Here is a 27,580-nt window from a genome sequence, read left to right on the forward strand (position 1 = left end):
GAGGAGGACTTGTTATTTCTAAGAGCAAGAACCTAGTTTTATATGAATACACGCCTGGAGACGTAAAACCTAATTTTAGAAGGCATTTAATTTCACCTACAAAGCAGTTGATGTGTTAGATACAGCATACCTCAAAAGCTATCCTGCAATATTAGCGGAGGACCGTCCACCGAATCTATCCACTGAAGCCATTTCTCCTTTTTACCAGCGGCGATGGAACTGTATTATTGTGGAATATGCGGCACGTTCGGTGTTTAATAGGCTCCCCGGGAAGGGCTGTCACTTTGGAGGTGGTTCTGAGGTATGGAAGTTGGGCTGGGGTAGGGTCGTCGTGCTCGGAGTCAGCCACATGTACAGGCCATTTTGGTCGAGGCCTCACAGCGCGGAGCAGCGTCCGTGCGGGCTCCTCCAGCGAGCCAGAGGCTCGGGCCCGCGCGCCGGCCGCAGGGGGCGCGAGCGGAAGCCTGGCGGCGGGCCGAAGTCCGAGGCTGCAGCGCGGGCTTAGAAACCGCTGCCACGCGCCGCCGGGCGTAGACCCATAGGCGCCGCAGGCCCGGGCCGCGGTTTTCCCAGCCCCGCCGCCGTTGCCAAGGCGACAGCCGCCGAACGTTCCCGTGGCAGGCCCCGCCCACGCCCAATCAGACCGGCGCTCCCTGGAGCCCAGGTTTTCTTTGTTCCGCAGCCATTTCAGGCCCCGGAGGGTAGGCAACGCCGCTTCGGCAGAGGGCCCGAGCGCCGGAGGCCTCTGGGATGGTTTGGGACCGGGTAGGTGGCGTGAGGGTGCGCGGCCCCGGACTGGAGGGCGGGAACGGAGGCAAGCTGTTCGGAAGCTGCCTGACGGGCCGCGGGGAGAGGCGCCGGACCGGCTGCCGCATTCTCGGTGCCCGCCCGGCCGTTTGGAGCCCGGCGGCGGCGGCGGCGGCGGCGGCGCGGTTCTAAGCCCAACAGCTGCCCGCCCGGGCGTCCCTGGGGATCCGGGCAGGGGGCTGGCGGCGGCTCTTCAGGTGTCCGAGGTTAGGGCCTGAAGCCCGTTAGGGGCGGTGGGAAGAGGGTGTGTTCCTCGGGGAGCCTTTGCCCCCGACCATTAAACCGCGGCGTTTCAGGGCCCTGGGTACCGCAGTCGCTGCCCTGGGACACCTGCTTCCCGAGGGTTCTGGGCACTGTCGGGCGCTGCCCCGGATGCCCGGTCTTTGTCCCCGCCCGGCCCCCTCTGCCCGGGTGTCCCTGGTCCACACACACCATCGCCACCACACTCCGCTGGCTGATCGCTTTCTCCAGGCGGTTCTTTCCACTTGGGGACTCATGGTTTCACGACATGTGTACATAATTTTAATGTTTGTAACTGTCCGGGTTTTGCGTGGGTTTGTGTTTTTTGCGCTTTTGCCCTTTTGTACTTCTCTCACGCGAACGCGCCACAGGGAACTGCTGCTGAGAAGCGGACCCACGCCACAATCAACCTGTTTTGGGCATGGCTTTCATCCTTCAAAAACAATCGCCTGTTATTTGTTTCCTGATTTTAAAAATCAACTGGATTTTGCAAGGATTGCTTACAGTTTAAGTCCGTTATCTTAACAATCGCTAATCAGTTCGGTTCTTCAGCAGATAAAAATGTAGAAATTTAAAGTTGGAGACTATCCACAAATTGATTTTGACAGTTGTATTAAGAAGCTCAGTAACGATCCTGCGTTGAAGCTCATGACTTCAATGATGAGTGCATAAATGGTGCTTTTCTTTTTTTTTTAATCTAAAGGAAAGATGTTTTTAAAATACAAATTGTATCGTGGAATAGGTATTTGAAACTTTAAGGTTGTAAAATGGCTGTCCTGACATGCTCATTATTAGGATAACAAATTACTTCTGGATTTTAAGTTTCTCTGTTTTATTAAATTTTCATATTAGAATGGTAAATAAGTTATGCTTAATGAAGCAGGGGAGGATTCCGTCTTTTGAAAACCATTCTGTTTTCACGCCCTCCTGCACCCCATTCTTCTTAGAGAATGACTCCGCCAAGTTGAAAACTTGCAACTGCAAAAGAGAAATATTAGCTTGAAGGTGCAGATTTCTTCTTTACTCCTCAGCATATGCAACGCATAAATGTGTAACAGTTTGGAGTATGGTTTTTACTTCACCTAATTTAATAGGAGCCTAATGAACTATTAGTGCTCCATTTTCTTTTTCCTAAAAGGGGCCCCCACCAGATTAGCCTTGATGTAGTTATATCTTCAGCCTAGATATTTAGGGAATTACTAAATTCCTCCCACTGAAATATCTATAAAAATATTTTAAAGTAATCGAGCTTATTATCATTATATATTGTGAGCAGGATAAGATTTTGGTAAAAATATGTATGATTCTGGTTGTAAATCTTTCCATTATCAACACTTGTTATTGTATTCATTGTTTTTATGACTAGTTTTTTTCTTTATATAATGTTAAAGCCATCTCATGAACTCTGTTCTTCTAAATACTGTAAATGAACTGCATTGAAATATAAATGTACTATGTTTAGAAGAATTGCAGTTAACCATGTTGGATTCTGCAGATACTGTTTTTAAGAAAAGGAATTTGGTTATAAAGGAAACCAAACCAAGTGACATACGTAATGAAATAAATTTATCACATGTAAACTGCAGAGAAGAACACAGTAAGTGGAAGTTATTTTTATTGCCCAGGGTGTACATTATGAATATTTTTTCCTGGAATTGATATTTGAGTATGTATTGGTGCCAAAAAGACCTTGTTCGTAAGAAAACAATTTGGTTTACCAGCAAAAGGGTGAGAAAGCTGAGAAAGTCAAGGTGATTGATTAACTGATGAAGTTTTTAAAAACAGTGGAGAATAATGTCACCTTCAGAAAGGAGGATGAGAGACAGTTAAATTCCCCAGGTGTTGAAAATCTTTCTTAGTTGGTTCCATTCAGCCAGTGCTATGGTAGCTATCTGGTGAGCGTTGGCAGGTAAGGGGTCTCCTGGGTTGCAGAGGGTGAGAACTTCACAATGGAAGACAGATGTTTGCAAAAGTGGTAACTGTAGATTTACCACTACAATTACAACTACAAACTGTAATTGTAGTTACATGGATGGGTGTTAGTTAGTGTGGGAAAGAGTTTCTAGAAGCCACCCTTGCTTGCTCTAAGACCTCCTTACTAGAAGAATTCTTTGAAGTACTGTCAGTAGGTGTAATAAGTAAGAATGTTAAGAGTTCCAGAGTCTCAGTGGTTAAATGAGATATTGAAACAGGAAATAGGGGTGGAGATTTGTCTTAGAATTTTCTGGAGTAGATAGAACGTATACAGGAATGGTGGCTACATCTTATTCCAGAATGGCACCTGATGGCAAAGCAAATATTTGAATTCAGAACTGATGGAAAGCTGAAAGAAATCTCATATCTGAAAGGCCACAGGGTTTGAATTGACATGTACCTTTTTAATGGTTAAAATTTTTAAACAAAACTAGTCTTTTCAGTGTAGTATAGCAGAAGCAGGAACTCTGGAGCCAGACTACTTGGATTCAAGTCTTGGCACCTTCCATAATTAACTGTGTAACCTTGAACAAATTACTTCATCTCACTATGCCTCAGTTATCTCATCTTTTAAGGAATTAATCTTATGAGGGTTAAATGAGTTAATACTAAGCTCTTAGAACTTGGTCTGGCATGTAGTAAACACTTCATACATAATAACTGCTATTATTATCATCATTGTCATGATCATTGGTATTTTAGAAAACTATAGAAAACACCATAAAATAATAATCACTAATATCAGGACCATGAGGTAACTACTATAAACCCTTTGATACATTTCCTTCCAATATTTTTTCTCAGTTTATTTGATCTTTACACAGTTGAGACTTTAATATTAACAATTTTGCATTCTGCTGTTTTCACCTAGCACCATAAGCTTTCTCTTGCTATTAAATTATTTCATCGGCATCTTTTCAAATGACCACATAATGTTTTTGTGAATTTCTCATAAGTAAACGTTTTACTGTTGGACAGTTAGCAAGTTTCTTTTTGCAGTTGTAAGAAACACTACAGTGAATATTCTTATACATAAAACCGTTTCTGTGTTTTAGATTATTTCATTAAGATAGATTTCCCAAAGTGAAAGTGTTGGGTCAGAGTGTATGAACATCCAGAGCTCATGGTTCATATCGCCAAACTGCTTTTACTTAAGGGAATTTAATAATGGACTTAAGTTGAGGAGCACAGCATTTATTGCCCTTTTGCTTGAGTTGGGAGGGAAGAGAGAGTGAATTAACATTTTTTTCTGTATAATATACTAGGCATCATTTGCAGGCCTTTAACATACATTGTTACTTTTATGTACATTATGCTCATTATCCTAGCCCTATGTCGCTTTACACATGAGAGTTACTTCCATTTTACTGGATGGGAGAACTGAAGTATCGGTAGGTAAGTACTTTGCCCAAGGACTCAAGAGTGTTCAAGGCTGGATCTGAATCTAGATCTGCCTCATTACAAAACTCAAAACTTTGTAAAGTTTTATGTGATACACATACTCAGAATCTTATAATGAATATGTATACATTGAATGAATACAGAATCTTTAAAGGAATCTTATAATTCACTATAAGAGTGAATCTGTTAATTGTAGATCGTAGATCACATTATTAAGATAGTGAAACTGAGCTGGAAGTAATGAATGAGTAAATTACAAAGTTAAAACAGGTAAGACTTAACTATCCAAGTATATTTTAAAAAGGAAAAAAAAAACTCCTTACCTGGATGAGATGTAATATGTATGTATGTATGTAATGAATGTAATGAATATATAAAGCTGGTTTCTAAAATGATTGCAGCAAACATTTGTGGGTGAAACACTCTTTTGAAGACCTCAACACAAATAGAGGAGAAAAAAACAAATCCATCAAATTTGGGGTATAAGAGAAGTGACAAAGGCCCAATAAATAACTATATTGAAAAATATGTTTAGTGAAACCACTGGCAAAGTAAACTAAAATCTTAATTTAAAAAAAAATAAATTAATAATTGAGATGTTCCAGTTAAGGAGAAGACTACCAACAAGGTGTGTGAGATTAATTTTATACTGAAAACTAAAGCAAAAAAAAAAATTTTGAGTCGCGTTTTATAGTTGACTTTGAAGCACTCTGAAGCCATTAGTGAAATAATTATCGGTGAAGTCTCTGAAACCTCAGGTGCCAAAGTAACCACCATAGATGAAAAGGTTGATCCCAGAAAGGCCAAGATTCCATTGCTTTTGTCTTTACTAGGGAAGGAATTAGGGGGGAGAAATACTTCAGCAGATTGTGAGTGTACAAAATAGATACAAATAAATGATTAGGAATAGGTGGTATCCATCAAAATTGTAAGTAAATGAATATAAAACATTGATCATTATGCTGCCATTAGAAATAATGTTTTTGAAAAATACTTAATGAAGTAAAAATATAGTTTATTTTAGAGCATAGGAAAGTGATGAGAAACATGCCAAATTATGAAGGACTTGTTCCCTTTATTCATTCAGTAAGCATTTTTAGTGCTGACATTGTCCCTTGTCCTCAAGAGATTTAGATACTACTGTAGAGAGAGATATGTAAACAAAAAAGTGCAATGAAGTGTAGATAAAGCTCTTATGATATAAATCTGAAGAGACACCCAGTAAATATTTTCTGCTTTGTAGCCCAAACCAACTCAGCCATTGTAGTGCAAACGCAGCCATAGACAATATGGAAACTAATAGGTGTGGCCAGATTTGATTGGTGGGCTTTAAGTAGAGAATCTCTTAAAGTATACACTAGAAGGATTTCAGGAAGAGGTACCTACCGAGCCTTGTGTTGCCCTAGCATGAGCCATTGAAAGATTTGAAATGAGAAATTTGCAACGTTGATTTGTGTGATTCATTAAGAGCAGAGAAATAGAAAAAATAGGTTATTTTTAGGTGCTATAAACTAAGAAGAGAATCCAATTTTTTAAGTGGGCAAATCCACAGAAGAGGAAGTACAGCTAGCCAATAATCATGAAATAATCCTCTACCCCACCAATAGGGAAATGCAAAGTAAAACAGTGAAATTTTTTTTACCCATCATATTGGCAAAAGTGATAAAGTTTTACTAGTATGTATCGATAAGATTGTAGGGAAACTCAAACATTGAATAAATCAGTATAGCCATTTTAATTTTAAAGTAAAAACATTTTCGACCTAAGCAATTTCCATTTCTTAGAGAAACATAGGGGTATATCAGGAATCATGTATATTCAAGGATGTCTTTGTCAGTTGCCACAGAACCTCCAGACTTCCAGGTCACCTTTTTTTTTTTTATTTTTTTTAATTTTATTTATTTATTCTTGGTTGCATTGGGTCTTTGTTGCTGCGTGTGGGCTTTCTCAGCGGGGGCTACTCTTGTTGTGGTGCGCAGGCTTCTCATTGCGGTGGCTTCTCTTGTTGCAGAGCATGGGCTCTAGGTGCACAGGCTTCAGTAGTTGTGGCTCACGGGCTTTAGAGCGCAGGCTCAGTAGTTGAGGTACATGGGCTTAGTTGCTCTGCAGCATGTGGGATCTTCCCGGACCAGGGCTCGAACCCGTGTCCCCTGCATTGGCAGGTGGATTCTTAACCACTGCGCCACCAGGGAAGCCCAGGTCACCTTTTATCTCCTGCATTCTAAATCATTAAAAGGTCTATATTTGTCTCCTTTTTTTGAAACCCCGTAACAACTCTTCATATTCTTCTACCGTGCCTGCTGGAATTTACAGTCCGTCATCCACAAAATCCAGTCTCAATCTAGCTACTGTTCTCCCTCCCTTCTCCCTAAAAATCCTGTTTTGGATTATGTCATCAGATTATGTGACTACTACCCTTCATGATTGCTATCAACTGCTAACTGTTCAGGTCATTCCTCCTCATTTCTCAATTATTTTAGCTCCAGGCTCATTGCCTCTCTATACCATCTCAGTCTTTATATTGAGATTAAAATGAGTATACCTGATCTTTCCTCCAGTGTTCTTCCCATCTATTCTATCTTATCTCAGTCATTCACTCCCAAAGTGGTACCCTCTTGCATTGTCAATAACTACAGTCCCTCTGTGGTTACCATTTCATGTTTTCTACTCTTTGACCATACTTCCTTTTTTAGTAGTTCATTCCTTCTAGCTAGTATCTCAGCCCCAACCTTCTTTTTACCCCAATGGAATCACCAGTCCATTGATCCTATTACTGTGTCCCTGCCATTCACCCTCTTGATGTTTTTACTTCCTTTCTTACTCAGTTTAAATTCCATGGTTAATCACTCCTTTGGATAGCTCCCTTGCTCTTTGCTTGTTTAGTAGAACCATACCCTGGTTAAAACCAACTCTCTGCTTTCTTTGTGCCTGCCCCTATATAACTTAGTATGGCTGGAAGAAAACACACAACCACACATGACCACATACCTCACATTACTTGTTAATGCTGCCTGTTGATTATACTGTATTTTCCTAGTCTGTTCACTTTCCTACTTTCCTCAATAACTATTTCATATCTTCTTCAAACCTCCAATATAACTTTTCCCATCTTCATTTTCAGTTCATGACCTTGCTTCCTATTTTGTTAAGAAAATTGAAGCAATCAGAAAACTTCCACACACTCCCACCACCCCATGAACTACCATCATCTGTGTCAGTACATGCTCTCTTCCTGCTTTTTATCTTAGGTGAACTGTTTTATGTTCTTCTGTATGCTTTTGTACTAGATCCATCCTTTCTCCTCTATCATCTGCTCAAGGAATTGCTTCAGCTTCTGTCCTTCCACATCAATTTTTTTCTTTACTGGATTATTTCTGTCAGCAAACAGACAAACTATTATTTCTGCCATCTTAAAAAAATTGATCCACTCTTCACCACCTGTTTCCCCATATTTTTGGTTTCCTTTTGCAGCATTATTCCCCGAAAGAGTTGTCTATATTTGCTATTGCCAAGGTTTCTCCTCCCATACTCTATTAAACCCACTCCGATCAGGCCAGTGAACTGTTCCTGCTGAAACAGCTCCTTAGTTTCTCCAGTAACTTCCATGTTGCCAAATGCCATATGTCCTTGATTCTGTTCATCTTACGTGACCTATCAGCAACATTTGACAGAGCTATTTCATTCTTGAAACACTTTCTTCTTTGCTTTGCAGGATACCTTACACCGTTGGTTATCTCCTACCTCAGTGCCTGCCTCCTTGTAATTCTCCTTTGCTTTTCTTCTCACAGACCTCTTAGTGTTGGAGAGCCCCAGAGCTCAATCCTTGTTTTTTTTCATAAATACTCAGTCCATTGGTAATCTCATTCAGTCTCATGGCTTTAAATACCATCTAAATGCTAACAATGCCCAAATTTAGATCTTAAGCCTCTCTCCCTAATTCCTTACATGTTCAACTGCCTATTCAACATCTCTACCTAAATGTCTAATAATAGGCCTCAAACTTAGCTTGTCCAAAACTTACCTCCTAAACTTCCTCCCCAGTACCTACTCTACCCATAGACTTCCCCATTTTGGTTTGTCAATGGCAACTCCATCCTCGCAGTACCTCAGGCTAAATATTGGAGTTGTTCTTGACTTTGCTTTTTCTTTGACACTTTAGATCCATTCCTTCAGGGCGACCAGTTTTTTTCTATATCATCAAAATAGATCCAGAATCTTACCATGCTTCACCTTTTCCACTGCCACCACCCTGGTCCAAGCCACTACCATCGTATCTCTTTGGATTACTTAAATAGGTTATTACCTGGTCTCCCTATTCCACCCTACCCTCCTCCCAGTAGTCTTCCCTCAGTACAGTAGCCAGAGCAAACCTTTCACAAATTAAGATAGTCCCTGTCACTCCTCTATTCAAAGCGCTGCAATGGTTCCCCCTTTCACTCAGAGAAAATCTAGTCCTTACAGTAGACTACAAGGCTCTACATAGTCTGCCCAGCCCACTCCCCTTTCTCCTTACTTCCCTGACCTCATTTCCTACTACCACTTTCCCTCCTTGCTCACTGGCCTTACCTCCAGGTCTTTGCTCAGATCTCACATTCTCTAAACACTCCGTTTAATACTGCATCCTAACCCCCCATCCCCCTTATCCTGGATTCTTTTTTACTTTGTGCATAGCACACACCACCTCCTAACACACTATATCAGGGATCAGCAAGCTAGAGCTCCATTGCTGTGTGGCCTGTTTTTGTACAGCCTATGAGCTAAGAATGGTTTTTACATTTTTTTAAGGGTTGTAAAACAAAAACAAAGAACACACAACAGACGTATTCTTACTGTTTGGCCTGAACGTGGTCTGCAAAGTCCAGAATATTTACCGTCTGGGCCTTTGCAGGGAAGTTAGCACTAAATATTCTGTTTATTGTCTTTCACATGAATAAGCTCTAAGAGGGCAAAATCTTTGTTTTATTTATTGCTCTATTTGCAATAACTAGAACAGTGCCTAGAATATAGGTACTCAGTAAATATTTGTTGAATGAATGAATTGCTTGTAATGGAATAAAATTATAATGAAATAGAGCTATATATACAATGAGTAGGAAAGCTAAGGCATATTTTGGATGAGTTTTTATAGAACAGAAATAAAATTCTTTTTATTTCGACAGAAACATACGATTTAAATGAGCAAAAAACAGCTCTGCAAGGATACACATCAAATGCATATTAGAGTACCTTTGGGGAGGAGACCAGGATTAGGAGAGGTACTTGAATTTCATCTGTATTGTTTACTTTTTTTATACGATGAGAAGCAGTAACATCAATTTTTCATTTAAAGATACTTTTAATGAAGAGAAAGGGGAAAAAATAGGTACTGACTAAAGCAATGAGAAGAAATAGTAATGGGGTGGAGAGAGAGGGAAGAGAATATTGCCTTTCTTAAAGGTCGTATTTGGCCAGCAATCTGAATGAGAAGGAGTGAGCAATATGAATATTTGAAGAAAGAACAAGCAAAAGTGAGACTCTTAAGTAGGAAAAAGCATAACAACATCAGGGAACTGCAAGAAAACTAGTGTGGAACATAGTGGAAAAGGGGGGCAGCGTCTGCTAGTAGGGAGGACCCCACATTAGGAACAATTTTGTATGCTATGGTAAGAATATGAGGTTTTATTTTTAAGTGTGATGAGAAACCATTGGACGGTTTTGATGGAGAGAAGACATGATTTAATTCCAATTCTAACTTGATCATTTTTACTGCTTTGTCTCAGTATGGGGCTGTAAGTGAACAAAAGAGCAGGCTGGGAAACCAAATGTAGTAGACCATGCTTTTGTAGAAAATGGTATCTGGACTGGGGTAGACAGTGGAGAAGGTGAGAAATGGTCAGATTCAGAGTATATTTTGAAGGTATATATTAAGGACATATTTTGACAGTACTGACTGATGGTTTAAATGTGGAATATAAGGGAAATCAAGAATGAGTCCTTGGTATTTTGGCCGGAACAACTGGATGAACAGTAATAACTGCATTTAGTGATAATAGGCAACTGGAGGAGGAGCAGATTTGGGATGGGAAAGAGTTCTGTTTTAGTCAGCAAAGTTTGAGATACCCATTTAACAAACAAGTGGATATGTCTTATAAGGTGTTGGTTACTTGAGTCTGAAATTCAGAGAGCTATTCAGTGGCACAAACTGGATGAGATTATGTAGATAGGAGAAAGGTGCCTGGGATATTTAGGGTTGGGAGAGCCAGCAAAGGAGACCGACAAAGAGCAGCCAGTGAAGTAAAAGGAAAACCAAGGGAGATGTGATGCCACAGGCTAACAGGTGAAGGAATTGTTGCCCGTTTTCAGCACTGTGGAGGAATTAAGATGAGGCCAAGAAGAAATCATTGGGTTTGGCAACAAGGAAATCTCAGTCTCTGAGGAGTGGAGTGAAGAGGGGGACATGGTGACTGTACATAACTTTCAAGATGTTTCTGTGAATGGAAGGGAAATTGAGAAATTGAGCAGTAGTGGAGGGTAAATGGAGTCCAAGCTGGTTTTTAAAGGTATTTTTAAATAATTTGAAACTTAGAGAAAAGTTGTGAGAATAATTGGGAGAACTCCCATATACCCCTTATCTGGATCCACCAATTTTTTAACGTTTTGCCACATTCTTCCCACCCACCCCACACACACGTAATTATTTTTTTGATCATCTGAGAGTAGGTTGCATACATCTTGCCCCTCTGCCCTTTAACCTGAGTCTGTATATCTTAAGAGCCAGGATATTCTGTTCTGAAAGCACATATAGTTATCGAATTCAGGAAATTTAGTTTTTTACAATCTGTATTACAATTTTGTCACTTGTCCCACTAACATCTGTTATAACATTTTTCCTCCAGTACAGGATCCAGTCTAGGGTTTTATACTGCTTTTAGTTGTCATCTTTTTAGAAAAAGAGTTTTTTTTTTTTAATGGAACTTTGCCATTTTCTCCTCATAACAGCCCCATGAGATAGAAGTACTATTAATTATATCATTTTATAGATCATAGGTTAATTATTCTTTCCATGACTAATAAGTGGCAGAGCAAGAACTCAAAGTCAAGCCAAGGAACCCCAGGGTTTGTACTCTTAAGCTCTGTATAACAGTGCCTCCCATGGAGTGCTTGGAAAAATCTGAAATTCCATGTTTCAAGTGGGCAGATAAGTCAAATAAATAGATCAGAGGCACTGATTCTTATATTAAAAGAATGATTTTAAACTTCTAGATCTGGATTATAACTCTTTGTAATGGTGGATCAGAGTGTAATATGTCACCTTGATGAGCATCAGGGCAGAAGGAAAGCACAAGGAAAGTGAAGATATTTACACTTCATATGTAAATTTTACCAGACTTCAGTATAAATGATATGTTTTCAGAGTTATTGCTGCTGATTGTTTAGAAAGGTAAAATAAAGTACTTGGGTTAATTCTTTTGCGGTAAAGTTTAGTTGGCAGTATATATGGACATGGACTAAAGAGTCCTGATATATGTTTCAGCTCATAAAATGCTGCTTGTCAAACCTTTATTAGAAAATATTAGGAGACTTAATTTAGGAAAAGAGCATTAAACAGTGAATCATTGAAACCACAGATGCTCCAGAGTAGGAATTAGAATGCTCCATTGGATTTTTAGTTCAATAATGTTTTATACAGTTTTCTGTTACACAGTTTTGAGGGGATAATGGGTAAAGACTTCTGTTGGGTAGAAACCCAAGTTGTGATGAAAATTTTTGTACATAACATTTTCAGCTAAAGATTGTTCTTACTACTGAATGACTTTGGTAAGAAATGACCTAAACCTGGTGCAGTGCCATGCCCTTTCACAGGAGCCCAAGTATTTGCTGAAAGAATCAAATGACATGAAGCTCTCACTCAGGTAATTTAGTAGTCCCAGAACTACACTTGAACAATTGAGTTGAATACAAGTTTCCCTGAAGACTTGGAGAATTTCAGTAGCAAGTATAAAGAAAAGAAGTAAGGCTGGTTTTTGTATGTAGAATATGACCAGACTCATTATTTACTAAATGTTTTGCATCTAGAAGCTGAAAAGGAGCATGGTCTTTAGTTGCTTTATAAATGAGGAAATGAACCAAATGAGTGTAAATGATTTGTACAGGATTGCCCAGGCAGTTCTTTGTGCAGAGAAGAACTGAGACAAGAGCCCCAGATCTCTGACACGCCTTTTTTCCTGATGTTATTTTGGCTCATCGTGGCACAGAAGACTTAAAGACCTGGGCAGTTTGTCTTAAAACCCCATGAAGTTACACTGCTGCTGGGAGTTGAAGTGTCTGTTTCGCCTCCCCACATGTCATCCTTCCCTTGGTCTGACACCACCCCACCGTAAGTCAAGGATGAAACGGTGGAGAAACTGTAAAGGTAGTAGGTTTTTCTGGAGTCTTGTTTTAGCACAGGTAGTAAGCTCAGAATCAAGAGAGTGGTATAGTAGTTTAAGATTTAATGTGGATTGGTTCCAGGACCCCCACCCATACCAAAATGCACAACGCTCAAATCTCGTATATAAAATGGTGTAGAACAGTCAGCCTTCCACATCTGGCATGTGGAACCTGTGGATAGAAAGGGCCGACCGTATTACTGTTTTGTTGGATCGCCTAAGTTTGTATTGCTGAAATATACTAGGAGCTCCCTTTTATAATTGTTCAAATAAAGCATGTGTTTATCCACCATATTTGTAAACAGTGGTGCCTCCTGGAAATCATGATAAGAGATGTTTTAGGTCCTTTGAGATGTGGACTGAGTCTTGGGAAGAAGTGTTACCTGAAATCTGGCATCACAGTGAGGGTAAGTTACTACTGTCCCTACATATCCCACTAGTATAAATGTTAATAAAATGAATTTGAGGCATTTTTTTTTTCCCTTGATGGCAGCAGAGGCAGTGATGGCCAGTGCTCAGAACCAAAGTAATATAATTTGGAAAAGGCAAGAGAAGGGAGAGGAGGAATAGAAGTAGATGGGTAAGGAATTCTGTTGTCTGTAAAGAGGGTGCACACCTGAACTGGCAGCTGGTTTTGTTCTTGGCTTTCTCTATTCTTCCTATTCAGTCTGCTCTTTGCCCATCTGGGTATATTCATTATACTCAGTACCTCTCAGAGACTTTCATGCCAGCTTTCAGATTTACTCTGGTGTTCAGCCTGAGGAAATTGATTTACATGATAGTCATCAGCCTTCATCAGTTCCGAGCCCTACAATTCTGAGAGAACTCCCCTAAAAAGTTCAGTTCCTTCTACTTAAAGCAAATACATTTTGGGAATAGTTTATTTTTGTATATATATATATATAAAATTATGTGATTATATATTTAAATAGTTATTTACTATTTCTATTCTGATTAAGTGCTTCTGGTTCCAAGGAAGAAAACTTAATTCAGATTGTCTTAAGAGAAAGGGAGAGATTTATTACTTTTTTAAAGTCATTTGTGGAAATAGAAAGCCATCTGGAAGCAAGGCAGCTCCCAGAAGCAGATACTGTCACTCTGGTGGACCATGTAATCTTGCTCAATGCTTCCTTGCTTCCTCTCTGTGCTGGTCCATTCTCCTCTGCTTTTGCTTACAATTCTTGCCTCTTTATAATTTTGTCATGTGTGTGGAATCGAATGATGGCCACTTGCCTACCACATTGTGACCTTTTAGCTTCTGCTTTGAGAACTGGTAAATGCTTAAATGATCCTAGTACTTCCTGTTTATATTTCTGAGAAAGGAAATTCAATTGACTTAGCTTATCTGTTTGTGCTGGGATTCATCATGTGGAGAGTTGGGTGCCCAATCCTGGTTTAATTAATTGCATTTAGGAAATGCAGTCACAAAGTATCAACCTTGCCATTAGAACCATTGGTTAGACATGGGCTGCAGGCTACTCAGTTTCCTTTAGAAAGAGCCTTTGGTTTTACTGATAATTATCAGAAAACCAGTGCACTATGCAAAAACAAAGAGAGAAAAGAACCTTATAATATAGAACTGGATGTTGTTACTATGTTTTTAAAAATAGAAATCAAATTATTTTTCTTAATTAATTTGTAATGTTGGCTTCTGGGTCTTGATTTCTCCATTTTTTAAAAAACAAGATAGGGATGTTGTCTAATGCTGTTTTCATTTTGGAGATAAGATGTTGGGATCGCTATTTTCTAATTACAGTTAGTTTAAATTGATAAATTCCAATTCATGGGATGAGGGGGATGGATGGTGATAACCACATGATATTTATTTGGCTGATAGATAACTCAGTGTCTCTGTTTATAAGATAACAATAAGCTTTTCAACCCAAGGTTCAGTTTTTAAGGGTATATTCTTATAAACTGAACACTTCCTTAGTATGTATAAGAGATTAGTGTTATCTTTTATGTCTAGTGTAATCTCAGATTTCCTTACCATCTCACATTTTTTTCTAGATTTTATATTCATTAATTTTTTTATGTGTCAGTCTTGGTTGAGCCTCATTGTTTCTTTGTCATGGTAATAAAACAACAGACTTGAACACTCAGAGTATGTGCTGTTGTTTTTCATACTAAACAATTTGTTGTATATACCATCTATCATACAACATTATTTCCTGCTTTTTTTCCATTTGTGGACTATCTGTAGAATTTATTTTGTGATATTCTTTTCCTATCTCCTTGCATACCATGAAGACTGCCCTTAATCACCTACTTAGTTTTCACCCTTATAAAATTTTTACAGACTGATTACACTTATATCTGATTTAATATTCACCGCTTGATTTCTGGTTCTTTTCTTTGTTCCTCTATTCCTCCAGTATTTCTCTTTTGATTTTTCTATTTCTTTGGAATATCAACTCATTTAAATGACAGGTCAGACAGCCCATTTTGTTGCATATTCTTTGATCATACAAAAATAATTTAAGTAATCTTCATCTTAATTCTATCTCATGATACAGACTATCATCAGTAAAGCTGTGTCTTAATGATAATTTTAGTTGGGGGGGTGAAGTGTGAAGGGATTGAACGTTAAGTATCTACTATTGCATCATTTTACATTCTCAGTTAATCTTCCCATCAATACCATTTCACAGATAACTAAACTATGGCTCTGAAAGTTAAGCTACTTTCCTAAAAAAGACAATTGGCAGAACTGAGATTGTATGTATGACTCTGGAGCCCATGCTTTTCCTCTACTCTGTCTTCCTGCTTAGCAACAAAAATAGTGTAGAACAATATTCAGCTCAGGCACTAACATTGTGTTGGATAAAAATTGATTTCCTTTCATGAGTTTTTTCTGCTGTGTCTGTCTTCCCACAGCTGAAATATGAATGATATATGCCCCTGTATGTGTGAGTGAGATTTCAATGAACAAAGGAAAGATTAGATAAAAACTAATGATAATCAGCCTACTGACTACTTACCATGTATCACCTTTCTGTTTTACTGTCTAAACTGCTCTGACCCTTTTACCAATTCAGCCCTGGCCAGTGAGCATTGTGCTATGTTCCTTTTTCTGTTTACACTTGAAAATGTGAAATATTGAATCATCCCATTACACTTTAACAATCAAAGATAGTTTTGGACATGAATGAGAAACTCATAGGGCCCTCTCACTTCAGAACTTTAGGAGGAATCTAGCTGTAATGAAACAGTATACTTGTAGTTACCAAAATGATCTGTAATGGTTGTCCCCATGTGCTACCTAATTTTTCAAAAAACTATCAGCTTAGCTCCCTATCAACTATACAGGCATGTCTCACTTTAAAGTAGATACTAAAATAGTGAATCATACCTTTTTTTTTTTTTTTTTACTTATAATTTCAGATGTGTTATATGGGAAAATATTTGGCTATTTGCATTATAGCCCTTTTTACCATCGTCTTAAATACAGTAAGTGCAGCTATAATCAATAGCTTGCCTGCTGCTGATACATTTTTAATCATTCATTACCAGCGTTTTACCAAGAGCTATTATAGTCTTGCTAAGGTACCTACAGATTTGTCTTCATCTTGCATGTATGTCCACACATGAACCATCAAGTAAGTAATCAGTGTAGAGTGATGTTACTTTAAGACAAGCTGTTCTTTTAATTAATTATACTTCCATATTTTATGAACTATGAATTAAAGAAGCAGTTTGAAGTAAAAGAAACATTGGACCAGAAAGACATACATTCCAACCCAACGTGTTTTGTTTTTTTGTAGAAGTAGTAGTGAAACTGTCTTATTTATTTTTTATATATTACCAGCTTTATGGAGATATAATTGACATATAACATTGTGTAAGTTTAAGATATACAACATAATGATTCGATATATGTATATATTGTGAAATGATTACTGCAATAAGGTTAGTTAACATATCCATCATCTCGTGCAGTTACAAGTTAAAAAAAATTTGGGGGCGTGGGGTGAGAACTTTTAAGATTTATTGTCTTAGCAACTTTCAAATATATAATACAGTATTGTTAACTATAGTCACCACGCTGCACATTACATCCCCAGAATTTATTCATCTTATAACTGGAAGTTTGTACTCTTTTGATCACCTTCACCCATTCCTCCCTCCCCTGGCCCCTGGCTACTACCCGTCTGCTCTCTATGAGTTTTAGGGATTTTTTGATTCCTCATATAAGTAAGTCATACAGCACTTGTTCTTTCTCTATCTGACTTGGCATCGTGCTCTCAGGGTTCATCCATGTTGTCACAAATGACAGGATTTTCTTCTTTTTTATAGCCAAATAATATTCTTGTGTGTGTGTGTGTGTATGTGTGTATCATGTTTTCTTTATTCATTCTTCTGTCAGTGGACACATACCTTGGTTCCATGTCTTGGCTATTGTAAATAATGCTGCAGTGAACATGCGGGTACAGATACCTCTTTGACATAGTGCTTTTCTCTCCTTTGAATATATACCCAGAAGTGGAATTGCTGTCTCATATAGTAATTCTGTTTTTAACTTTTTGAGGAACCTCTATCCTATTTTCCATAGTGGCTGTACCAATTTACATTCCTACCAACAGTGCACAAAGGTTCCCTTTTCTCCACATCCTCACCAGCACTTGCTATCTCTGTTCTTTTTGGTAATAGCCATTCTGACAGGTTTGAGGTGTTATCTCATGGTGGTTTTGATTTGCATTTCCCTGATGATTAATGATGTTGAGCATCTTTTCAGTGTTGTTGGCCATCTGTATGTCTTTGGAAAAATGTCTGTTCAAGTCTTCTGCCCACTTTTTAATTGGGTTGTTTGGGTTTTTTTGATGTTGAGCTGTATGAGTTCTTTATATATTTTGGATATTAACCCTTTATCAGATACATCATTTGCAAATACCATTTTCCATTCAGTAGGCTGCCTTTTCATGCCAAAGGAGTTTAGTTTGATGAATCTCATTTGTTTATTTTTGCTTTTATTTTCCTTGCCTGATCCAAGAAAATATTGCTAAGACTGATGTCAAAGAGGGTACTGCCTGTGTTTTCCAGAAGTATGTTTTCAGGTCTTACATTCAAGTCTTTAATCCATTTTGAGTTTATTCGTGTAAATGGAGTGAGAAGGTGGTCCAGTTTCATTCTTTTGCATGTGAATATCCAGTTTTCCCAGCACCATTTATTGAACAGACTGTCTTTTCCCCACTGAGTATTCTTGGCTCCCTTGTCAAATATTAGTTGACTGCATATGCATGGGTTTATTTCTGGGCTCTCAGTTCTATTCCATTGGTCTGTATGTCGGTTTTTATGCTAGTACTGTTTTGATTGCTTTAGCTCTGTAATATAGTTTGAAATCAAGAAGTGTGGTGTCTCTAGCTTTGTTCTTCTTTCTCAGGATTGCTTTGGCTATTCAGGGTCTTCTGTGGTTCCATATGAATTTTAGGATTGTTTTTTCTATTTCTGTAAAAAAAAAAAATGCCATTGGAATCTTGATAGAGATTGCATTATCTCTGGATGGCTTAGGGTATTATGGACATTTTAATAATATTAATTCTTCCATTTCATGAACGTGGGATATCTTCCCATTTGTTTCTTCTTCAGTTTCTTTCATCACAGTTTTATAGTTTTCAGTGTACAGACCTTTTCCCTCCTTGGTTAAATTTATTCCTAAGTATTTTATTATTCTCTTTGATGGTATTGTAAATGGAACTGTTTTGTTTTTTATTCCAGATAATTTGTTGTTAGTGTATAGAAATGCACCTGGTTTTTGTATGTTGATTTTGTATCCTGTAACTTTACTGAATTCATTTAGTTTTTTTATAGAATCTTTAGGATTTTCTATGTGTAAGATCATGCCATCAGCAAACAGAGACAATTTTACTTCTTTTCTAATTTGGATGCCTTTTAGTACTTTTATCTTGCATTGTTACTTGGTATTGTGGTTAATCGTAGTAGTGAGAATGGGCACCCTTATCTTATTCCTGATCTTATAGGAAAAGTTTTCAACCTTTTACCATTGAGTATGATGCTTCCTGTGGGTTTGCCGTATATGGCCTTTTTTATGTTGAGGTATGTTTCTTCTATACCAAGTTTGTTGAGAGTTTTTATCATGAATAGTTACTGAATTTTGTATGTTTTTTCTGCCTCTGTTGACATGATCATATGATTCATATCTTTCATTTTGTTAATGTGATGTATCACATAGATTGATTTGTGTGTGTTGAATCATCCTTTCATCCCAAGGATTAATCTCACTTGATTATGGTGTATGATCTTTTGAATGTGCTGTTGAGTTTGGTTTGCCAGTAATTTGTTGAGATTTTTTTCATCTTTATCCATCAGAGATACTGGCTTGTAGTTTTCTTCTAGTGTCCTAACTTGACTTTGCTATCAGGGAAATGCTGTTACCTCGTAAAATGCATTTGGAAGTGTTCCCTCCTCTTCATTTTTTTGTAAGAGTTATAGAATTGATATTAATTCTTTTTTAAATGTTTGGTAGAATTCACCAGTGAAACCATCTGGTCCTGAGCTATTCTTTGTTGGGATTCAATCTGATCAATCTTCTTTCTCATTATTGGTCTGTTCAGATTTTCTATTTCTTCATGATTCAGTTTGGTACATCATATGTTTCTAGTAATTTATCTATTTCTTCTAGTTTGTCCAATTTATTGGTGTATTATAGTGATCTCTTGTGATCCTTTGTATTTCTGTGGTATCAGTTGTAATGTCTCCTCTTTCATTTATAATTTTGAGTTCTCTCTTGGTTAGGCTAGCTAAAGGTTTTTGTCAATTTTGTTTATCTTTTCAAAGAACCAACTCTTGATTTTGTTGATCTTCTCTATTATTTTCTTTTTCACTATTTCCTTTATTTCTGCTTTAATTTTTGTTATGTCCTCCCTTCTGCTAAACTTGGGATTAGTTTGTTCTTCTTTTTCCTATTTCCTTGAGGTATAAGCTAAAGTTGTTTATTTGATATCTTTATTTTTCTTGATGTATGTGGTTATGGCTGTAAACTTTCCTCTTAGAGCTGCTTTTGCTGCATCTCATAAGTTTTGGTATGTTGTGTTTCCGTTTCAGTTTGTCTCAAGATAAATTTTTATTCCTTTTATAGTTTCTTTTTTGATCCATTGGTTGTTCAGGAATGTGTTCATTTCCATGTATTTGTGAATTTTCCAGCTTTCCCCGTTACTGATTTCTAGTTTCATACCATTGTGATCAGAAAAGATACTTGATATAACGTCTGTCTTGAATGTGTTGAGACTTACTTAGTCGCCTAACATATGATCTAACCTAGAACGTGTTCCGTGTGCACTTGAGAAGAATGTGTGTTCTGTTGCTGTTGGGTGGAATGTTCTGTATGTGTTTGTTATGTCCATTTAGTCTCTAGTGTTATTCAAGTCCAGTGTCTCCTCATCGATTCTCTGTAAGAGTGGAGTATTAAAGTCCCCAGGTATTATTGTATTGCTGTTTGTTTTTCCTTTTAGTTCTGGTATTATATATATGCTTTATATATTTAGGTGCTCTAATGCTGGATACATAAATGTTTACAATTGTTATATCTTTTTGATGGATTGATTCCCTTATCATAATATGATGAACTTCTTTGTCTCTTTAGACCATTTTTAGTTTAAAGTCTATTTTGTCTGCTATAAGTATAGCTACACCTGCTTTCTTTTGGTTACCATTTGCTTGAAATATCTTTTCCATCCCTTCACTCTTCAATCTATGTGTGTCCATAAAGATAAAGTGAGTCTCTTTTAGGCAGCATGTTGTATCTTTTTTTTTTTAATTTCTTCCAACATTCTTTGTCTTTTGATTGGAGAATTTAATCTATTTACATTTAAGGTAATTATTGATAGGTAATGACTCACTGTTGCCATTTTGATAATTGTTTTCTGTTTTGTAGATCCTTTGACCCTTTCTTGCTGTCTTTGTGATTTGATGGCTTTTTGTAGTGTTATACTTTGAATCCTTTATCATAATCTTTTGTGCATTTACTACAGATTTTTCCTTTGTGGTAACTATGAGGCTTACATAAAATATCTTATAACATCCTATTTTAAGCTGATAACAACTTCAAGAACATACAGAAACTTTATACTTCTACTTCTCTCCCTATCACATTTTAGGTTATGGATGTTACAGTATCCATATTTTTTTACTGCTTATCCATTATCAAAGTATTGTAGCTATGGTTATTTTTAATACTTTTTTTTTAAACTTTTAAACTAGAGTTGTAAGTGAATTAAATACAACCATTACAATGTCAAAGAATCTGTGTTTCATAATATATTTACCATTACCAGTAGGTTTTATACATTTATATGGTTTTAGGATGTTAATTAGCATTCTTTTACTTTACAACTTGAAAAATGTTCTTCTATCATTTCTTGTAAGGCAGGTCTAGTGGTGATGAAATCCCTCAGCTTTTGTTTGGGAATGTCATTATTGCTCCTTAATTTCTTTTTCCTTTCTTTTTTTTTAATATTTATTTATTTATTTGGTTGCATCGGGTCTTAGTTGTGTCAGGCAGGCTCCTTACTTGTGGCTCGCAGGCTCCTTAGTTGCATCAGGCGAGCTTCTTAGTTGCGGCTCAAGGCCTCCTTAGTTGTGGCTTGCCGGTTCCCTAGTTGAGGCACATGGGCTCCTTAGTTGCGGCTCACCGGATCCTTAGTTGTGGCATGAGAACTCTTAGTTGCAGCATGAGAACGCTTAGTTGTGGCATGCATGTGGGATCTAGTTCCCAGACCAGGGATTGAACCCGGGCTCCCTGTATTGGGAGTGCGGAGTCTTAACCACTGTGCCACCAGGGAAGTCCCTCTCCTTCATTTCTGAAGGACAGCTTTGCTGGGTATAGTATTCTTGGCTGACAAGTTTTGGTGTTTTTTTTCCCCACTATTTTGAATATGTCATTCCACTCTTTCCTGGCCTGCAAAGTTTCCGTTGAGAAACCTGCTCATAGTCTTATGGGGGCTCCCTTTTATGTGAAGAGTTGCTTTTCTCTTGCTGCTTTCAAAATTCTCTGTTTTTGACTTAAGACAATTATAAATTTTTGACGTAGCCCTTTTTTGGGTTTAACCTATTTGAGATCTGGATGTTCATTTCTCTCCCCAAGTTTGAGAAGTTTTCAGCAATCTAACCCAAGTCTTAACGTTTACTAACCAACTGACTTTCGGCAAGTTGCTTAACATAACTGAAACTGTTTCCTCAACTCACAGTTTAGTTTTGAAAATTATAGATAAAGTGTGACAGTACTTTGAAAATTATTAAGCACTGTGTTTACCTGAAACCACTAGGCAATGATCAGCGAACATTCTGAAATGGAATTTACATTCTGAAATGGAATTTACGATCATGTTAATAAAAGAGGATTTTTTTCTTAAATCAATGTCACGGAAATGACAACTGTGTTAGAGTATGGTTGACATATTCAATGAGGATAGTCAGTTGAATGTAGCATTGGGAAGATCTCTAGTAAAGCTCTTTAATGAAGCTACAATGCTAAAAGAATCAGGGACCTAATTTACTTATTTTGTATATTTGTATTTAATGTGTGGGCTTATTATTTAGAAAGGTTTTCTTTCAATTTTATGAATGTCTTAATATTGCCATCTGAAGAAAGATGTGGTTATTACTTGCAAGATAAGTTGATTTGATATATGAATTTAAATTGTATTTGGCTGGTCAAGGACCATAATTGTCTAGTATGTTTTATTTATAATTTACTTAACGTATTTAATTTATATAACAACTTTTGTTGTTCCCCCGTATCTTGACTTTTCCCAAGTTTCCATTTCTAAGAACCTAAGTGCAACTCCTTACCCAGCCTCTGTCACTGATAAATAATGAAGTAAATGACCATTGTACTTAATAGCTTCCAACACATGCAGTCCTTACCAAGTAGTACAAATTATGATGTGACTTTAAACAACATGTTCTTATGTTTTGGTTTTCATCAAAGACATTTTTCTAGCAGTTAGAATATTTCCATGTTAATCAGTACAGTCTGCATTCCCTTCCACTTTCTTCTGTTTTGTGTCATTTCTGGTACAGCTAGGACACTGCTGCTCATTAGAGTAAGAAACTCATGAAAATTGCCAGGAGCAGATTTATTGAGTTAATACAAAGAGTCTCAACTGGCTGTATATTAGAACCACCTGGGAGTTGTTTAAACATACCCATGCCCAGGTGCCTAGGCTCCACTCCTACATTGAGTCAGTGGGGGTCATAGGGAACAGGCATCATATTATTTTAAAGGCCCTAATGAGTATAATGCCCAGTCAGGGCTGAGAACCACTGGTTTACATAGCTTAACGTACATGGAGAGTGAGACCAATTGTGATATTAAAGAGTTAAAACAGTTAAATCTGTCTTAGAAATCAACAGAGAATTGGTGTTTTGATGATGAAAATTATATGACCAAAAGTTAAATATATGGGAAGTATTACTCCTATCAGCTTTTTATTTTGATGTACAATAAGTAGTTTGAATTCTGAAAAGCAAAGTGCCGTTATCCCACCTGAACTAATGAAAGGAGACCCTTAAATAAGAGAGCTTTTGAGTTCTTGGTGATGCATGGAATAGAAAGAAAAAGATAAGCCTACCCACGAACTCTACCCAAGAGTTCTGTTAAGGATTAGTCACATGTTCGTGGAAGTGGCAGAATGAGAATAATATGGCAGCATGAATCAGTGCACAGGCTCTGGAGTTGGGTGCATCTGAGCTTGAGTCCTGCCTTTGTTCTTTACTATTTGTGTGACCTTGGACACATTACTCAACTTTTCTTAAGCCTGTTACTCTTCTATAAAATGGAGGTAATAGTAGTCCCTACTCACGGAATTAAGTGAGATCATGCATTTAAATCACTTAGTATAATAACTGGCACATAGAAGTGCTCCATAAATGCTAACAGGGTTGCTTTTTTTACTAGACACAGTCCAGACTTTGGAATTACACAGATGTGGTTTTGAATGCCCAATCTGCCACATACTGGCTGGGCAAGCTACTTAACCTCTTTGAACCTCAGTTAATATAAAGTAGACTTAATATCTACCTCATAGTGCTGCTGTGAATATTTAATGAACTGAATTATATAGGAAGTACCTGATTGCAGATTGGAGTGAGTTTTGAGATCTAGTTTTCCTTCTTGTAACCTGCTCATTTTGATACTAGCCTTTTTTAAAAAATGTTTGTTTGTAAACTTTAGCACTTGAGTCACATGACTAGTCGTCTTCAGAGGTCTTCCTGAAAGGGCACTCTAAGAATACATTTATTTAAATTTTCCATAGTACTTATTTTTCATTTTCTTTTTTTTTCTGTAAATCTTTCAGCTCTTAGATGACAAATTGTAATGCCAGAGGATTGTAATTTTAACCTCTTAGCATAATTCTTCCAAGTGGTGAATGAGATCCATCACCCTAATCAGTCAAGAACAATTTAAAACCTGCTATGTGTCTAGCACCATGTAACATCAGAGGGTCTGTATGCTATGGTCCCTGCCCTTCAATCTAGTTGAGCTCATTTCCTCAGGTAGCTTGGGCTCAATGGTTGCTTTTGCTTTTTCCTCTCTTTTTTTTTTTTTTTGATCCTTAATCTCTGATTACTTTATAGAATCTCTTGAAGAACCTTCTAGTTCTACTGATATCTATTATTTAGCAAGCCTGTCGACATTTTCATTCTTTGACATTAAAAAAACCTCATTTTAAAAAAGTTACTAATAATCATTTGCCTTTAGACTTTCCCTTCTTTCCCTTCATACCTGAATTTTGGTTCAATTTCTTATAAAAGTTTTATTAAGTAACTTTTTAAAAAATAGCATGCTCTTTTTAGCCCTCTAGGCATCTCTGATTTTTTTTCTTTCTTGTTCATCATAACATCTTTTTGTAAAAAACCAGTGTAAGAGACATTTTATTTTGGAAGATCTGATTCACATTCAGCAAGTGATTCAGCAGATGACTTAAGCTGTATTTTGATTTATCTGCTTGTCAAATGAAGATAATACTTGCCACCTACTTACAAGAAAGGGATGTTGTGAAGATCAGATTTAGAATGTTTTGAACTCATTTACTCAATGCTATTGAAATATCTCATTTTTATTATATTTTCACACTGTATACATACTGCTTTTTTAGATCTATTATAATTTTTATAATAGTGAAATACGATTTTTACTTCTCTACCTCACTACAAAGGTATCAAATACATGTTATTTCTTTAGTATACAAATGGTTTTCTTTATGATTAGTTTCCCAGTTTACAGAAATTGATGTTTCTGTTTAAAAGGCAGTTTATCAGGGGCTTAGAGACTGGACCCTGGAACCAGGTTAGTTGGGTTTGAGTCATGGGTTTGAGTCAAACTTCCTAACATAGTCTGTGAGGTCTTCGTAGCCCTACCTTCCTCTCACTTTCACTTTTTAGTAAGTCCTATTAGATCTCAGGTAAAAAAGTCACTTCCTCAAGGAAGTCCTTTCCTGACCTCTTAACTGGGTTAGCATAATGTCCCCACAGCCCCTGGTACTATCCCCTACCATAGTCATTCTCCACTGAGGCAGTGCCACTCTCTGAGGGGGGAGGGGAATGTCCTAGTAATTGGGAGGTGCTCTTGCCACTTAGTAGGTGGAGCTGAGGGGTCCTAGATGTTCATCATTAAGAACTGTCTGGAGCCCTGAATGACTTTTGAATGTCCCATTAGGGAGTTACATAGGTGAAAAAAATCTGTTCATAGCTGTCAGAGCCTAGAGCCTAACTTAGTTTCGCATATACACATGGAATTTTTTGCAGAATTTTAATTAAATGTTGAGTTTTCCAGGAATAAAACTACTGTATTATTGAAGGAAGATTGTACCTTGTTTTGCGTGGAACTCTGCCAAGAATTGTTCACCATTTTGGGAAATCATGTCACTGATGGCACCATTTATCACATTCATGGTGATTCACCATATAGGTGGAAACATTTGACTGCTCAGTAAATATTTGTTTGAATTTAATTGAAATTAGGAGAGAAGAAAGACTCTGAAGCATATGGGAGAAAAGCACATCTTTCTTCCTGGCAGAATATTTTCTTTTTTTTCCTATTGCACTTCAATCGCATACTTCATTCATAGATAGTGCATGTGTCTCTGTCACTAAATGAGAACTTAGGGCAAGAACAGTATTTTACTTACCTTTGAATCTCTACTGCTCACTGAGTACATGGTAGTTGCTCAGCTTAATATTTATTCAGTTGAATTAATGGACAATAATAGTATTTGAGTAATGAGCAACAATAGTATTTATTCAGCAAATACTTACTGAATCACTCTGCTAGAGTGATTCAAAGGGGCAAAAAGATACTGTCACTGCTCTCAACACATGATGTGTTGCTAAGACAGACCTGGAAATAATTATAATATGACAGTTTGTGAAAAGGAAATAGCCATAAACTATAGATTTGTAATGAAAAAAATACTTAAGTCTTGTGGGAAGGTCCTACAATAATGTTACAGAAGAGAAATAGTATCCAGTACCAATCATAGTGCCAAGGAAGACTCTCAGTAAATACTGGGAAACTGAGTAGAGGAGCATATATCTGAAGAGTGAGATGGAGTTTGCCAAATGGTCAAATTTAAAGAGTTCACTCCAGACAGGAAGTCCCTATTCAAAGGCTCAGAGGTATGAGAGGCGCAGCTGGTATTGCTGGAGCATAAAAGTTGGAGGTTGAGTTGTAAGAGATAAAGCTGTCCCTGGAGGTGATGGACCAGATCATGAAGAGCCTCTTCCATGAAAAAGAAGTTAGATTTCATCTTGCAGGCAGCAGAAAATCATTGATTGATGTAACAAACAAAGCCACTAAATTTCAAACCATACTGTATGCCAGGCAAATATCTATAATCCTATTACAGAGTCAGTATGTTCTCACTTTATAGTTGGGAAACTGAGGCTGAGAGAGATTAATTAACTTGCGCAGGTTTTCACTGCTACTAAGTGAAAGAACTAGGATTTAAATTTAGGTTGGTTGAGTCCAGCCCTTCTGTCTGCCTTATGTTTACTTTTTCAACCAGTCTGGCTTCTTTACCTCTCATAAACTCCAGTAAATTCAAATTTTTAATGTAAATTCAAGTTCTTAACAGTTTAGGACTAGAGTAAGTTTTAGTCTTCTGAAGGCCAAGATGTTATCTTACAGTAACTTACCTCTTGCAAGCTTTTTATTCTGGTGCCAGCTTCTGTATAGATGGTTCAAATAACTGTCTTGGCTTATTGAAATGCCTTTTGGTGGGGGAGCGGGGACTTACCATTGAATGTCATGGGCCAATCAGCGTGATTTGTGTACTCTAAAAGAGAAAAATTTGAAGTACTATTTCCCCTTTCTGAAACATTTCTGAGTCTTCAGTGTGCAAAAAGAATGGTAACTATTTTAAGAAAATTTAATATTAATCTTGATATTCTATTTAATTAATATAGATGTAGTTTACTGTTTAAATAAACGATTTCTACCTCATAATTCTGGTGTGCTTGGTTAGCTTGAAGTACTTCAGACATTATCTAAATAACCCTGCGATATCTCTGGCTACCCTAGGATAAGATTCTTCCTAATTTTAATGGCTATGAAAATTTGGTAAGTTCTGGAGATAGAGGTGGCAATGGTTGTACAACAATGAAAATGTACTTAATGCCACTGAACTGTACACTTTAAATGGTTAAAATGCTAAATTTTATATTATGTATATTTTACCACAATTAAAAAATGTGGTATAGAAGTTCAGAGTGGCCTGAGATCTCTTATCAAG

The 27,580-nt window shown here is 37.3% G+C and overlaps 1 protein-coding gene across 2 annotated transcripts in view; it reads left to right on the forward strand.

Moving 5' to 3' along the window:
• The first annotated feature begins 636 nt into the window (after positions 1-636).
• Positions 637-27,580, forward strand: part of TNPO1 (transportin 1) — an 82,964-nt gene continuing 56,020 nt past the window's right edge. Inside the window, exon 1 of one of the 2 annotated variants that reach the window (XM_068535492.1) lies at positions 637-765. In XM_068535492.1, the coding sequence (XP_068391593.1) occupies positions 751-765 (15 nt within the window). In that variant the 5' untranslated portion in view covers positions 637-750. The remainder of the gene's footprint in view (positions 766-27,580) is intronic. The other variant, XM_068535489.1, reaches the window with a different exon arrangement.

This window comes from Eschrichtius robustus, chromosome 2 (assembly GCF_028021215.1).
Source record: "Eschrichtius robustus isolate mEscRob2 chromosome 2, mEscRob2.pri, whole genome shotgun sequence".
In the NCBI taxonomy this organism is placed as follows: domain Eukaryota; kingdom Metazoa; phylum Chordata; class Mammalia; order Artiodactyla; family Eschrichtiidae; genus Eschrichtius; species Eschrichtius robustus.